Raw genomic sequence first — 13,704 nt, forward strand, 5'->3', positions numbered from 1 at the left:
CAGGCAGATGTAAGATGAAAGACCCTGAACCCACCAGGCCTATACATTATATCCCCTCGGTTGGACTAGCCAACCCTAGTTATGGTTGTAAGACAAAATAAATATTTTATCCATTATCATATTAAGATGACTATAGGTGGATTTACAGCATATTTGTTGTTGTTGTTTGTTACAATTATGCTCTTGATACTGGTGCTCATTATGTATCTTGTGTCTTGTGCTGTGTGGTTAGTCCAAAGATATTATGGACATTAAAATTCATAATTAAATGACCAAATGCATCAAGATATGATTTGATAATATGATATGGCATGTCATGATATCATTAATATGATAACCAAAATAAATAAAACCTAGAAAGATCCCAGCCAACATATTTATATTTATTTGTCAGTCACTTTATTAAGACATAATCAGAAAATTCAGGAAATATGTACACAGGACTAAAAAATACATAATTTCAGAACAAAATGGCTTCTACAGTCCAAAATCAGTATTTAATGTGACCGCCCTTTGCACTTAGCACAGCTTGAATTCATTTGGGGAGATGGTCTTGAAACCTTGAAACTATGACCCTCCACCATATTTCCAAAAAGACTTCAAGCTCTTATTTTTCCAGCTCTCTCCATCTCTTCTTCTCGCATATAATGTCAATGAGTGCACCCACAAATATTAAACTTCAATTCATCACTCCATAAGTCTTTTTTCCACTGATCTTCAATCCAATCTTTGTGAGCTTTTGCATATCTCAGCCTTTTCTCACTGTTCCCTTCTGAAAAAGTGACTTCTTGGCTCCTTTCCTTCCACAAAGGCCATTCCTGATCAAGCTTCTTCAGACAATGGAAGGCTCAACTTAGCATCCAGATGAAGCTGCCAGATGCTGAGCCTGGTCCTTGTTGGATTTCCTCCACACTCTCAAAGATGAAACTCTGAGAAACCTCTCATCAAATTTTGACAGTTTTCTTGGTATTCCACTCCTGATTTTGTCCTTGACCTCTGTGGATCCTTCATCCATCCATTGTTTATGCCTTTTATCCTGACGACAGTGATGGAAGGGCTGAAGCCAGTTCTAGCTGACACTGGGTGTGAGGGTACACCCTGGACAGGTTGCCAGTGTATCACAGGACCGACACTAAGAGACAGACAATGGATCCTTCATATTTCTTTAGAACAGTTTGAATACCACAATTTGTTTGTAGATTTTTGTTGACATTTTTGTGTTTTTAACACTATTAATTTTTTAGTTGTATTCTAATAAAGAGACTGAGAAATAAATACAGAGTGTAAATATAGTCACCATAACATTGCTAAAATAACAGGCCCAGTGGTGGCCTAAGACTTGTGCACAGTACTGTTTATGGAGCTGGTCTGTGACCTGCCACACCTAAATGGAATGCAGTTTCTATCAGTGTTACTAATTATACTTCCTGCTATGACATGTCAAAATGTCTGCTCTCTTCAATGCAGACATATGAGAAGATTTGCTAGTTATCCTGTCTTTATGTTGTACTGGGGCATTCGATGAGCAGCTCTCCTTATAACACATAGTGTCATTATTGTGGAAAAGTCACAAATGTCAAAACTGATCTCTTTCAAATATATGCTGAGTCATCATTTAGGCTGTACTGAAGCAAATAAAAATATCCACCAGTTTAAATGACTGATAGCTGTCATGACACTTAAGGCATAAAAACCATAGGGGCTTGTTAAAAGGACATTATTTCCACAGTTTTAAGTGTATTTAATTCACACTATTTTTATGACATATTTTTGGTGGGTTATTCATCATAGCATGGGCGTGTTAAGATACAGTATGTTGGTTTTAATCACACCATGTAAAGGGACAACTTGTAAAATTAGTAATGGTTCACTAGCTATCAACAGACTGCTGCTTAGTCATGGTCAGCACAATCAAAAATAATTCTGGAGAGGAGTGGATGCTTCACTTCAAGATGTTTATTTCACATTACATCAACCACAATTAGAGAGAGAGTCTGTGAGAGTGGTGGTGGTTCAGCTGAATTCAGTCTTAACAACATAATTTATTGCTCATATATGAGGTTTGAGGTCATATAAAAAGCACATGCCTCTGTTTGATGCTGAGGTCAAGGTGGATTTAATATCATCGTTTTATAAAACAAACAAAAAAGCTCAATTTTTTTTTATCATCATTTAAAATGTTTTTTCCATCACATATCCTATAACTTCATTTAAAAGGACTAAATAATCTAAATTGTTCAACTCAATAAGCTTTTTAACATTTGACTTTAACCATTTGTCTTTACTGTAAAAACACTGCATGCTGATGTTTACATTCTGCAGTAGACCTCGGTGTCAGCCTGTATAGTCCCTTTCATTTACAACTGTTTTTCTTCCATCTCCTCTTCTGAGTCTTCAGCCCTGTGGGAAAAGAATAGTTTATAGTATTCAAAACAAAACTCATAAACAGGTGTCAAACTGGCCTGGAAGTCAGCTGGATTTGGATTTTGGAATAACAACACCGTCTGTCTGATAGACTGGTGGCCTGGCTTTTGCCAAGTGCATGATGGGACATCTATTTTCCCATGCTCAAGTACAGAAATAAGCAGGTGAGAGACTCACTGTACTGATGGAAAATGAAGATACCAAGTGACTTATTGTATGTATGACACAGCACTGATGATTCACTGTACTGATGGAAAATGAAGATACTAAATGACTTATTGTATGTATGACACGGCACCGATGAAATACATGCATGTTTTAACTGCAAAACAAAGCACTATGACCTGTTTTTTGGAAATTCATAATGTCATTAAGAACAAGAGATGCCTACCATCGCAAGCCAATGTTCAGTAACTGTTGATTAGCCAGAGTCCTAAGAAGGCTCCAGTATGCTATATTTCTCCCAAATCTCTGCGGCAGCACTGGGTTTATCGCATCTCGGACATGAGGACACTTTGTACACCTTTGACTAAACTCCCAGGACCTTCCAAACCTCTGGGGCAGGTTGGGTGTTGAGTTTGGTGCCCTGTCGTCACCGGGATCACTCCCCCTTCCAAAGCGCAATGGCATGTTGGCGTGCAGGTGGAGAGGTATAGCAGTGGGTGGATAGAGCCTGATGATGGTCGGGAGGTTGGTTTTCCTGGTGGTGGGGGTTACGTGTATGTTGAAGCTCTCGAGATCCAAACTCCTCCGGATTTCCTTTTGTGTCTGGAAACAAAAATATGTTGCATTCTAATTCAGTTTTGTGTGTTTTTCTCAAGAGACAATGGTACAATACGTTGATTAACTGATTAAAAAACTGACAGAAAATTAATCCACTATTATGATAATCAGTTAATTTTCAAGCAAAAATGTAAAAACATTTCTTAGTTCCATCTTCTCAAATTTGAACATTTGTTGCATTTCTTTGTCATGTATGATAGTAAATATATTAAGTATTATAGTAAATATTTTACCCTTTTAGACTGATTGTTGACCAAAATTTGAACATGTCACCTTAGGCTCCAGGAGATTCTCAGGGGCATATTTCATTTATATTGAAAAATTATCAGCTAATCAGTTGTGAAATAAACAATAATAACAACTAGACATATGCAGGGCAAACACTGTCAAAATACAAAACAGTAAAAGAGTGTCATTTGACTGAATTTGTCAGTTGTCATCAATTTTTTTCCATTTGTAAAAGATGAAATAAAACCAGTCATACATTTTCAGTTGCTTTATGATAATGTAGAACAAAATGAGTATTAATGAAACAGTTTTTAAGATGTAAGAGCAATTTTAACAGAACATGGCTGGTCCATTCACACAATGGTCTGATGCACTGCTATCTTACAGAAAACAGTGACAAAGTGGCTGCAGGTAAAATAACATTTTCATTTTCAAATTATTGTTTTGTCTCTAAAATATTAGAAAATAATGAAAAAATACTGATTATTACTTCCCAGAGATAGAGACAGAAAGGACATGTCTTGAAATTATTTGCTTTATCCAACCAAAAGCCCCAAACCCAAACATATTCATCTTGATATCATAGATGACAAAAGAATCAAATCCACAGTTTGGCAAAATTGGAATGAGAAAAACATGACATAAACAATTTATCATTTGATTAATCAGTTAAATGTTGTGGCTCTTCAAATAAGCAGCCCAATAGAATATGTGTAATTAAGTGATTCTTACTGTACCGGTTTGTGTAGTGGTTTCCTCACAGTGTGTTTTCCTCCATCGCTGCTCAGCAAACTTTTATCACTGTGGATTGATTTCCCGTAGACTTGGAGGTCAGATGCCGTTGCCCCTCTGAGACCTCCTAGCATCAGGAGCGCTGACAGAAACATTGTTGTCAACATGTTTAACAGCAGGACAGCACCAGGACGCATAGCTTATTTCCTACACACTCACTGTCCCGCATTATTAAAGCCCACTGAAAACATACGTCACCTGTGCTGTGATAACCCACACACACACATGTGTACAAACCAACATACACACATAGATCCCCAGCCTCAGCCAATGCACATTCCTGAGTCAGTAATTATCCATCTCTGAAGAATATATTTGAAATAGTATGTATGTCCTAATTGGGCTGGTGAATGAACCAGATGAAGGTGTTTTGTTAAAGCAGTAATATGAAAAGAAATAGTGAATGACACCATCATTCATATATAAGTACATGATGGAAAGTGCAGGATGCGTAGACTGAATTAAGGCCTGAGTGTGAGGCTACGCTGAAAGTCTAGAAACAGAGTAACACATTATTGGTTTTGTTTTTTTGTATTGGCAAGAACAAAAATATAGACTTTCCCCAGATTTATTGCTGAAGTAGTGTCATGTCTTATCCTGGTTTTTACCTGTCATCAAGGGAATGTTAACTAGCGTCATTTATTACTCTTTATAAAGACATCATTACATTTTTTCCCTCCTCAGACTTGATGAAGCTCCTCCAGGAGAACATTCTACAGCTGTTTTCACAGGCTGTGTGTCACTTTCCATTAAAGGTACATATCACAGGGGCAGTACTTTGGAGCAAACCCCTTTTCACCTCTCTGTTTTGACTTTTTCATTCATTACTGTGTCTAGCAACTGATGGACAATTCAGCTTTGACAAGTATCCAGGTCGCCCACACAGGAGGGCCGATGACATCACCCACCATCCCCATTTTGAAGGTGTCAATAGTGTATTTAGATGCATAAATGACTCACTGGAGCTGTATTCACATACTGGGCAGACAGAATGTGAGGAATGCCTGGTGTGAGACAAACCTAGGCGTACATTAATTTGGTCCGTGCGTCATGACCCTGACATTGTTGCCATGTCCAGACCCACCTCCTAGCAAAGAGAATATTTAACATAATGCCTTAGAGCAGGTATCCAAATCACATCTAATATTAATCATTCACTATCAACTATTAAGATGTCTTTTATCACTCTATTTTCAGTCTGTCTGTCTGTGTTATCATTTACTTCCCACTTCTCTTCAACCCTTCTCTTTGTGCTCATCCTCCCTGACCCTGGCCCCAGCTTGCAGGCTATAGGGTTTGGGATTTACGATCCTGTTTCCAACACTTATCCAGAGTCTTATCCACAGAGGGCTTCCCTATACCTCAAGCCCTCTCTTTGTTCTTTCCCCAGGCTCTTTGAACACTCCCTCAAAGACCTTGTTCTCTGCCACTGTAATTCTCTCTTCCTAATGTTTTCATTGTGTATCCTTCTCTACCCCAGCAGCCTCTTCATATTTCCATTTTCCTGTCCACTTGCTGGAAAATATGCAGTGTTTTCTTGATTTAATAAGCTTTAGTCTTCTACAAATAACATTTTTTTCATATATTTTCATATTGTATATTTTGGTTTTAAAATGTAGATTCCCTGAAATGGTTATCTGTCTGTGCTGTAATGAATTTTTTGTGGACGCCAAGGAAACTAATCAAGACAAAATCAGGAAGCAAAACAGTTCATAAAGACATTGCTGATCCTCATGTTTCTCTGTGCCATGAATCTGGCAGTATTCTCAGAATTCCTCCCCAGGAATACGATATCAGTGCTGTTATCCTGTTGAGCTGATTTATGTCAAGCTCAGAATTCCTCCCCAGGAATACGATAGCAGTGCTGTTATCCTCCTGTTGAGCTGATTTATGTCAATTTTGTCTTCCCCTTCACATCAGCTGGGTCATCATCACACTTTACATGGCCTTACACTCACCGAGAATGCACGTTCATCAAACCCTTGTTATTGAATTATAGTTTTACCAGTTATCATATCAGTTTCTGTGTAAGACGAATTGGCATCAGGCAGACAAATGCTCAGGCTCATACTACAATACTGTATGTGTGGCTGTAGCAATTGTGAGCTGTGTTGTTGTGATTGTGACAAATGATGATGGATCCACATCTCCTACATGACCACATCTAATAGAAAATGTGTCCAAATTAAAACTTAATTGAAATCTTCTAAAGAAAAGACAATAAATTATCCAGCTTAGTTTCTTTCCAATGACAGACAGTAAAAATGTACAAAAACAGGATGAGACACCATATTACTTAAAGGATCAGGCTCGTGATATTCTATAGTTTGTTCAACAAGTCCCGACGCTTTCAGCCAGTAGGTTAGTACAGCTAATGTAAATCTCTGAAATGGGTATATATGTACTATGATATATGCTAAAAGTCATTCCCTCAACTAGCTGGGCAGTGTAGTTAGTAAATGTTACTCAAACAGGAGTAAATGAGCAGTAGGATGATGTGAGTTGAACTGATTCAATATAAACTGCAGTGCCAGTGCTCACCGTGATAAAAACATGTCAGCTAATGCACTAATGTGCCTCATCAATGTGTTTTGGACAACAACAGAGGTTTGTGGCAAAGTAATAAGCTACATTGGTCTTTGGTTTCAGAGACACACCAGCCACCTGGACTTGATCTTCTGATAGGATGTGCTGACAGTAAGTAAAATCTGTAATATCTTTTTTATACACTTTGAACACAGGGTTTCACACTGAGAAGAATCTATATTTACTAATGAAATCCTCTTAAAATCTCCATTCTTCATGTTTTTGATTCATGGTTTCTGCCTTTCAATAATCACTGTTCACTTTAAAATGTATATCTCATCACAGTGGTACATGACTGTGTTTCAGGCCATTCTGTCTTTTTGCTGGGTATGACGAGGTTTTGCCCATAAAATATAATAATGCTTTGTGCGTTGAGTTCTGAGGTAGTTTCACTATTAAACCACTAGGTGACACTCTAGCCTTAGGTGATCAAGTTTATAGATTTGTTTGAAGTAGCTGCTTGTCTACTTCTATATCTTAATAAACTACCATTTCAAAATGTAGCCCTCATTCTTTTATCACTTTCTTCTAGGGTGTTTAGTTGAGGACATTCATTTTATGTTGTTTATAGTGCAGAATAGTGAGTCTTTAAGCAGTATTGTAAGGACATGTGTACTCCACCAGGTGGCAGTTTAACACACGTCTGTTTGCAGAGGAGGGCCAGCACCAAAGAATAGGCGGAGAGTCAGTGGAAGAGAAAGGAGTGTCCAGTAAACAGGGGGGTGGGGTTTTCCTGACTCTTGACATAGAGGAGGTGGTAAAAACACTGGCCAATCAGATTCCAGTAGACATTCACCATTCAGAAAGGCAGAGAAAAGGCCAGGGGAGGCACTGAGGAAACTGAGCAAATGACCCTTGATCAGAGAGAGAGGGTGGAGGATAGGAAGGATAAGGGGAGAGAAAGGGGCCCTGGGAGTGGGGTGGCTGTGTAAGGGAAAAATCTGCCACAACATATGCTTTGTCCTATTGTTTCTGTTATAGATATATTCTTTTTCCCAAACATAAATGATAAAGGTCTCTTCAAGTGTTAAATGATAAATAAAACATGGATGATGGCGAAGAAGAGTGATTCACCTCCAGCAAAAAAACAAAAAACAAAACAAGAAGAAGCAAAAATAATCTCGGGGGGACCTAGTCCTTAGGGTGGCTGTGGCTCAAGAGGCAGAGCGGACGTTCCAAACTTGGTGGTTGGTGGTTCAATTCTTGTTCTCACCAGTTCAAGAGCCTGAACCCCAGTTCCTCCCAATGGCTAGGTCAACACTTTGCAGGAACAACATTGCCATCAGTGTGTGTGAGTTGGTGCCACAGAAGGCTGCCTTGATTCTGTACTGGAGACAAATTCCTTGTGTGTGTGACATACTTGGCAATAAATGTGACTGAGTTAAATTAAATACTATAATGTAAGAAATGGGGCGGTGGTAATGAGAAGATGTGTCACTGGTTACCAAAAACACTGCATTTGTAATATATAGAGACAACTTGTGTGTGATAAGAGATGAATGTGGAACAAGGTTTAGAAATTCCTGTTGCTTTAAGTGAAAAACAATTCCCTGCTATTTTGTTGTTTTCTTTTCTCCTGCTTGATTGGAATTTTTACACGGCCATTTATGTGTTGGGCTCTGGAAAGCTCTTAAAATCAGGTGCATGAATTCCAAAGACACTGGTGTCAATAAGAAAATAAACATCTTTTACTTCACTGTTTTTGCTAAATACGGGACTAAGAGTTTGTGAGTAATATTTGTCCAAATGCAGCAATGGGAGTATTAAGTGAGGAAGAGAATACAAGAAAAAAAGAAAATGGATTTATGAATATATATATATATTTGCATATTGTGGCGTCCCCTCTGACCTCTGGGGGTTCTCTCTGCTCCCAGTTGGATGGCCAGTTTGGCTGCTGTTCAACAGGTCAGAAGTCATCTCAGACGCCCACAGAGAGAGCTACACTGTGACCTCCAACCCTTGCAACCTTGCAGCCAAACCATGCACAGTGCCTAAAGCCAAAATAGGAAGAGAATGAACAGGGAGCAGGATACACAGTATTTTTCAGCGCACATTTGTTTTTCTCCAGAATACATATTTTCAATTTTATCCAAACCACAGTTTTCCACTTTGAAAAAATTCAGATTCAAGTAAAAACTTCTTTCTAAGAATTCAGAAATAGTTCTCCTTATGCCTAATGACTGAAATGTGACTGTTCAACATTATCGCTAATTGAACATGTGAGACTTTCATACAGAGGTAGGAAGCATGTGTTGACCTGATTCATTTACTGCTTGCTTCATGGTCAATATTAGAGGGCCAGGAAGCTCAGCAAAAACATAGAAGCAATAAATGCCAGACTTTGCTTTCAAAGTACTATTTCCTCACTTAATGGGAGTCATTTTGATCATTTCTCAGTGTGCAGTGCTTATCTGCACAAACACTGAACTGAGAAAGTCAGTGAAAATAGATACATTTTTCAGTGGCCTGATAATGTTTTTTGATTACTATATCAAGCTTAAATATATAAAAACTTTGCTGTATTACACAAACATGGCGTAAATAAATCAATAAATTATCTCTTGCACACTTTCACCTAATTTGAACATAAGAGCTTCCAAAATGAGAACAACAAAGAACGGAGTATGTTTTGTTTGATTATTGCACAAACAGAAGCAATAAAATGCTAATGTTATGTTAACTAATACTAAACGTGAAACTATTCTTGTTCTTGTTCTGGTAAAGTGCATGCAGGCATATGTACTGTATGTGATGTGTGAGGAGAAAAAGTCCTCAAAACCCATAAACAAAGCAAACCAGGTATATGCAGTATATTGTAACTTACACACTGTATAACATAACAGCACTCCATTACAAAGGACTTAAATACAAGTACTGAAGTACATGCACTTAGCTACATTCATGTACAACTCATGTTTCACTTCCAGGAAGCTTTCAACCTCTGATATGTTAACTTTAATAAATTAAGAGTATTATATTATATTATGTGCAGGGTTATACTAATTAATGTGCATCTCTTTTGCTCAGTGCTTGTTTGTCTGAAATTGTATAATACACCTTTTTTAATAATAATAATGGTTGAAAGTAAGGAGAAATAATCTTCAAAAAATCTATATTCTAAAATTTTAAAGCAGTAATAAAAATATTTAGAATAAAGCTGATTCTGATCTCAAAATGTGCAGCTTTAAAAAAAAACAGCCTAGATAAATCATGTCGACATGTGCATTGTCACTCATCACAAACAAAACAGCATCAAAATAACTTTATGCAACATCCTCATAGTCCAACACAGAAACCCTTGGATGGTTAATAAATGTGTTAATGTAGCTTTAAAAACACACCTATTATATAGCCAAAAACCTTTATGAGGTCTACTAACAGGGCTGCTCCGAGTGATGATGATAATCCAGAGAAGTTACTGTAGTCATTAATCAATCTGATTGAACAGAACAAAGAGGAAGGTCTCAGTTTGTTTACAAGTACCTGTATCTTTGAAGTAGTGCCCACTACACAAATTAACATGTCTTATGGATCTGAAACTGGAGGACTAACTGTATTTTTGATTATATTTGAAATTCATAAAAAGGTTAGAAAAGTTAATCATGCTGTAATTATTATTCATTTATCATCGTGATGATAATGGCAGTTACTTAGCCACCTCTTTTTTAGGGGAGTGCATTGAATTACTGTGAAACAGAAGACAAAGTGTTTTAAGTATGACAAAACTGAATGAGAAACATGTACACTACAGTTCTATCTGTATTAAGTTTCTCTCTATACATATGCATAAGTGAAACGTATGCACATGTTCAGTATACAGTCATGTGTGTAAACAGTTATGTGCTATCCTCAGATGGTTTGTGATGGTTCTGCTGTAAAAGCACCCCTACATTCCCCCCATCTCCCCTCCCTTTCCCACTCTCTTCTCATGCCATTCCCGGAAGCCAAAATTGGAGTTCACAAGTGTGCATGTGTCTGTGTGTGTGTTTGTGTCTCGTATACACACAAAGGGAAGTTGATCTGGCTTTCAGCACTGCCAGGAGGATCCCCAGAGTTTTAATAGAGGACAGAATTAAGGAGAGGGAGAGTCCAGTCTGACCTCAGTGGAGCTTTTCACTCACACACCCACACTCACACACAGTGAGGTGAGTGGTTAGGACAGCTGGGGGATAGTGACATCATTTTTAGTTGCTGGGTGGTGTATTTAATCTGGGCTGAGGGCAAGATTGAAACTGAAACATCAGACTGCTCTCTGGACCCACATCCCCTGCAAGAAAAACCCTGGGAGTGTCTATGTGTGGGTGCGCTAGTATGTACTGTATGTACGTCTGTGTGCGTGTGTGTGAAGGTTTAAGAGCACCAATAAAATTACAATGCTCAACCATGCTCTTCCTTCTCGATCTCTGCCTGCTCTTGTTGAATCTCCCTCTCCCCCACCTCCCTGTTGATTGATGCATTGTCTATATTCCTTGTGGTAACCAGATCCTTTTCTTCAGTAGCTTGCTGTAAATACAGTCTGCTGAAGTGCCAGCCTGCCAGGCAGACAGGCTGACTGCCTCTGGTGGGGGATTTAGTCACCACTCTGAAACCTGGCATCCTGCTGTGGAGGCCCCTGAGGTTATGAGGAAACACATGATGCCTCCTTATGACAAGATCAGTGCATGCTAATGACATGATATGTGTGTGTGTGTGTGTGTGTGTGTGTGTGTGTGAGGCAGAGGAGTCAACCAAGGTCTATGTTAGCATAGATGTGCATATTCACCAGATGTGCTACTTGATCTGAGTAGTAAATTAGCTACTACATAGAAATGATCGAAGCAGCAGGGTGTTGCTCTGATGTCACTTTTTGCAGTTTGGTGAAGATGACACAAGAGGGAGCAGACACACACACACACACATGCATGCCATACAGTTTCAGAGGCATCCCTATGTCTCTCAGCCAACAGATACCTACACAGTTAGTTTCAAGCCAGAGAATGAGGAAAAAGTGCAGCAACAAAACAAGCAACCACCAGCACAAATACAGAATTCCACAAAACCCCTTAAAGAAATCAACATGTGCAGATGGTTGTGCACAAAGACACTTGCAAAAGAAAGCTGTTGCTAGTTTTTACTAGTGCTTCTTAACTTATATGATCTGGAATTATGTAGACACACCACATGCAGCAAGAACTACATAATAACCAGTGAAATGAAAATTGATCATACACACACATCATAATAAGTACTGATACTATACAATAATTTGGTTCACTCTCTATAGAAAACTTCATTTTTCATCAAAGTACTGTTTCTAAGCTCAACTTTGATGCATGTATGATTGTTGATAACTAGAGACTGAAATTGGTACTAATACTGACATACAGTATGTGAGTTAAACTATCATATGACTAGTGATGGACTGTTCATTAATATGTAGCATAACATTTCCAACTGAAAAATAAATTTGTGGAAAACTATTGTATTTAAACTATACACTTTGCTGAAAATTAACACAAACACAACAAATACTATACACTTAAAGTTGCAATAAAAAAGACAAATAGAAACAAATATATTGTATGTAACTTAAAAAGACAGTAAACTGTAATAAGCCCTAAGTTAGGCGGTGTGTGCTGGGGCCAACTTGCATTATGAACATTTCTCTACCGCTGTCTTGCTACTTTGTAGCTAACCCATACCCAATTTCAGTATACAGTATAAAATATGGAGACCCCTGCTTGTATGTTTGGGTTCTGTTGGTCTGAAGCTGTTACATGTTTTGGGTTCTCAGTTCCAATTAAGAAAACTCTCAATGTTAGAGCATACAATGATATTTTAGAAAAATGTGTTTCTGGTTAGAGAAGGTCCTGTTTCACTGTGCACAGAGTGAAGTTTCTGAGTTTGATGTGGAATATTCTGATTGGCCTGCATGTACCAACACCTCTGAGATAAACTGAACTCAAGCCAGTTTATTGGTCAGCTTTTCCTGGAGAATGACTTGCAGCAGAATAATAATCCTATAATTCTCCACTGTTGAATATGAGTGCAATGTTTAGGTGTCCACATAATTTGTGCTCTACTTGTAACATATGTGTATGTTTATTTTATTTTGCCAGTGTTTCTTTACTGCAATGTCAGTAAAGTACATTTGAATTGAACTGAATGAACACAGAAAAACAAGAGATTGAGAAACAAAGAGACAGATAGTGGGGAATGAAAGCGAGCAGAGGGCTACCACCCACTGGAGCAGACAGCATACACTGTCACACTCCACAGAAAGTCACCATAGACACAAAAGGTACAAAAGCCATCTGGGCTAGGCGGCTACGCTACATCCACAGACAATAGGGGTTCATTCAGGCAGTCCAGCCCAGCCAGGACCATCTGCTTTTGGTGAGAGTGAGTGGGAGAGGGCCCCCTGTACCTCCAGGACAACCCCCTCAGGGTCCCCAATACAGCAGGATGGTAATCTAAAATCAGCATAATATTAGAATTAAGGTATGGAAATATGAATGAGGATGAGCCACTTCACAACATGAGGCACTACAGTTGAGGTGAATCAGTTGAATCAGGCATGTGAGTCTCTGTAAGCCTCCTACACTGGGAATGAGAACATGTGCGGTGTTTTTCTGAGCAACAATGGTGAGAGAAGAGCAACTGTTACAACAGCGGGAGGACAGGACAGCAGAAAGGCAATGTGGACAAATGCAAACATCTTTACATACAGCATGCAAGCACAGATGCACACACACTGCAAAATAACATCAGCCATTCATCATGTAGTGGAAATAAAACAAAGAGCAGAGTGAGAGCAAAGAGACAATGAGAGCAGAAGCCTTTAACTTTTATTTCATCTCATTTGGATCAGTTAGCCAACTTTATCTGGTATTGTTTGAGCTCAGAAGTGCA

General features: G+C 38.5%; 1 protein-coding gene across 1 annotated transcript; it reads right to left on the bottom strand.

Annotated features, from left to right (window-relative positions):
* Nucleotides 1-2,054: 2,054 nt before the first annotated feature.
* npvf (neuropeptide VF precursor) lies at nucleotides 2,055-5,787 on the bottom strand. Its single transcript, XM_020614213.1, has 3 exons — nucleotides 4,173-5,787; nucleotides 2,816-3,192; nucleotides 2,055-2,400 (listed from the first exon to the last, which is right to left on the bottom strand). The coding sequence occupies exons 1-3, from the start codon at nucleotides 4,362-4,364 to the stop codon at nucleotides 2,358-2,360; spliced, it is 612 nt and encodes a 203-aa protein (XP_020469869.1). The 5' UTR covers nucleotides 4,365-5,787; the 3' UTR covers nucleotides 2,055-2,357.
* Nucleotides 5,788-13,704: the final 7,917 nt, after the last annotated feature.

The sequence above is a fragment of the Monopterus albus genome, unplaced genomic scaffold, assembly GCF_001952655.1.
Source record: "Monopterus albus unplaced genomic scaffold, M_albus_1.0 scaffold143.1, whole genome shotgun sequence".
Taxonomy (NCBI): domain Eukaryota; kingdom Metazoa; phylum Chordata; class Actinopteri; order Synbranchiformes; family Synbranchidae; genus Monopterus; species Monopterus albus.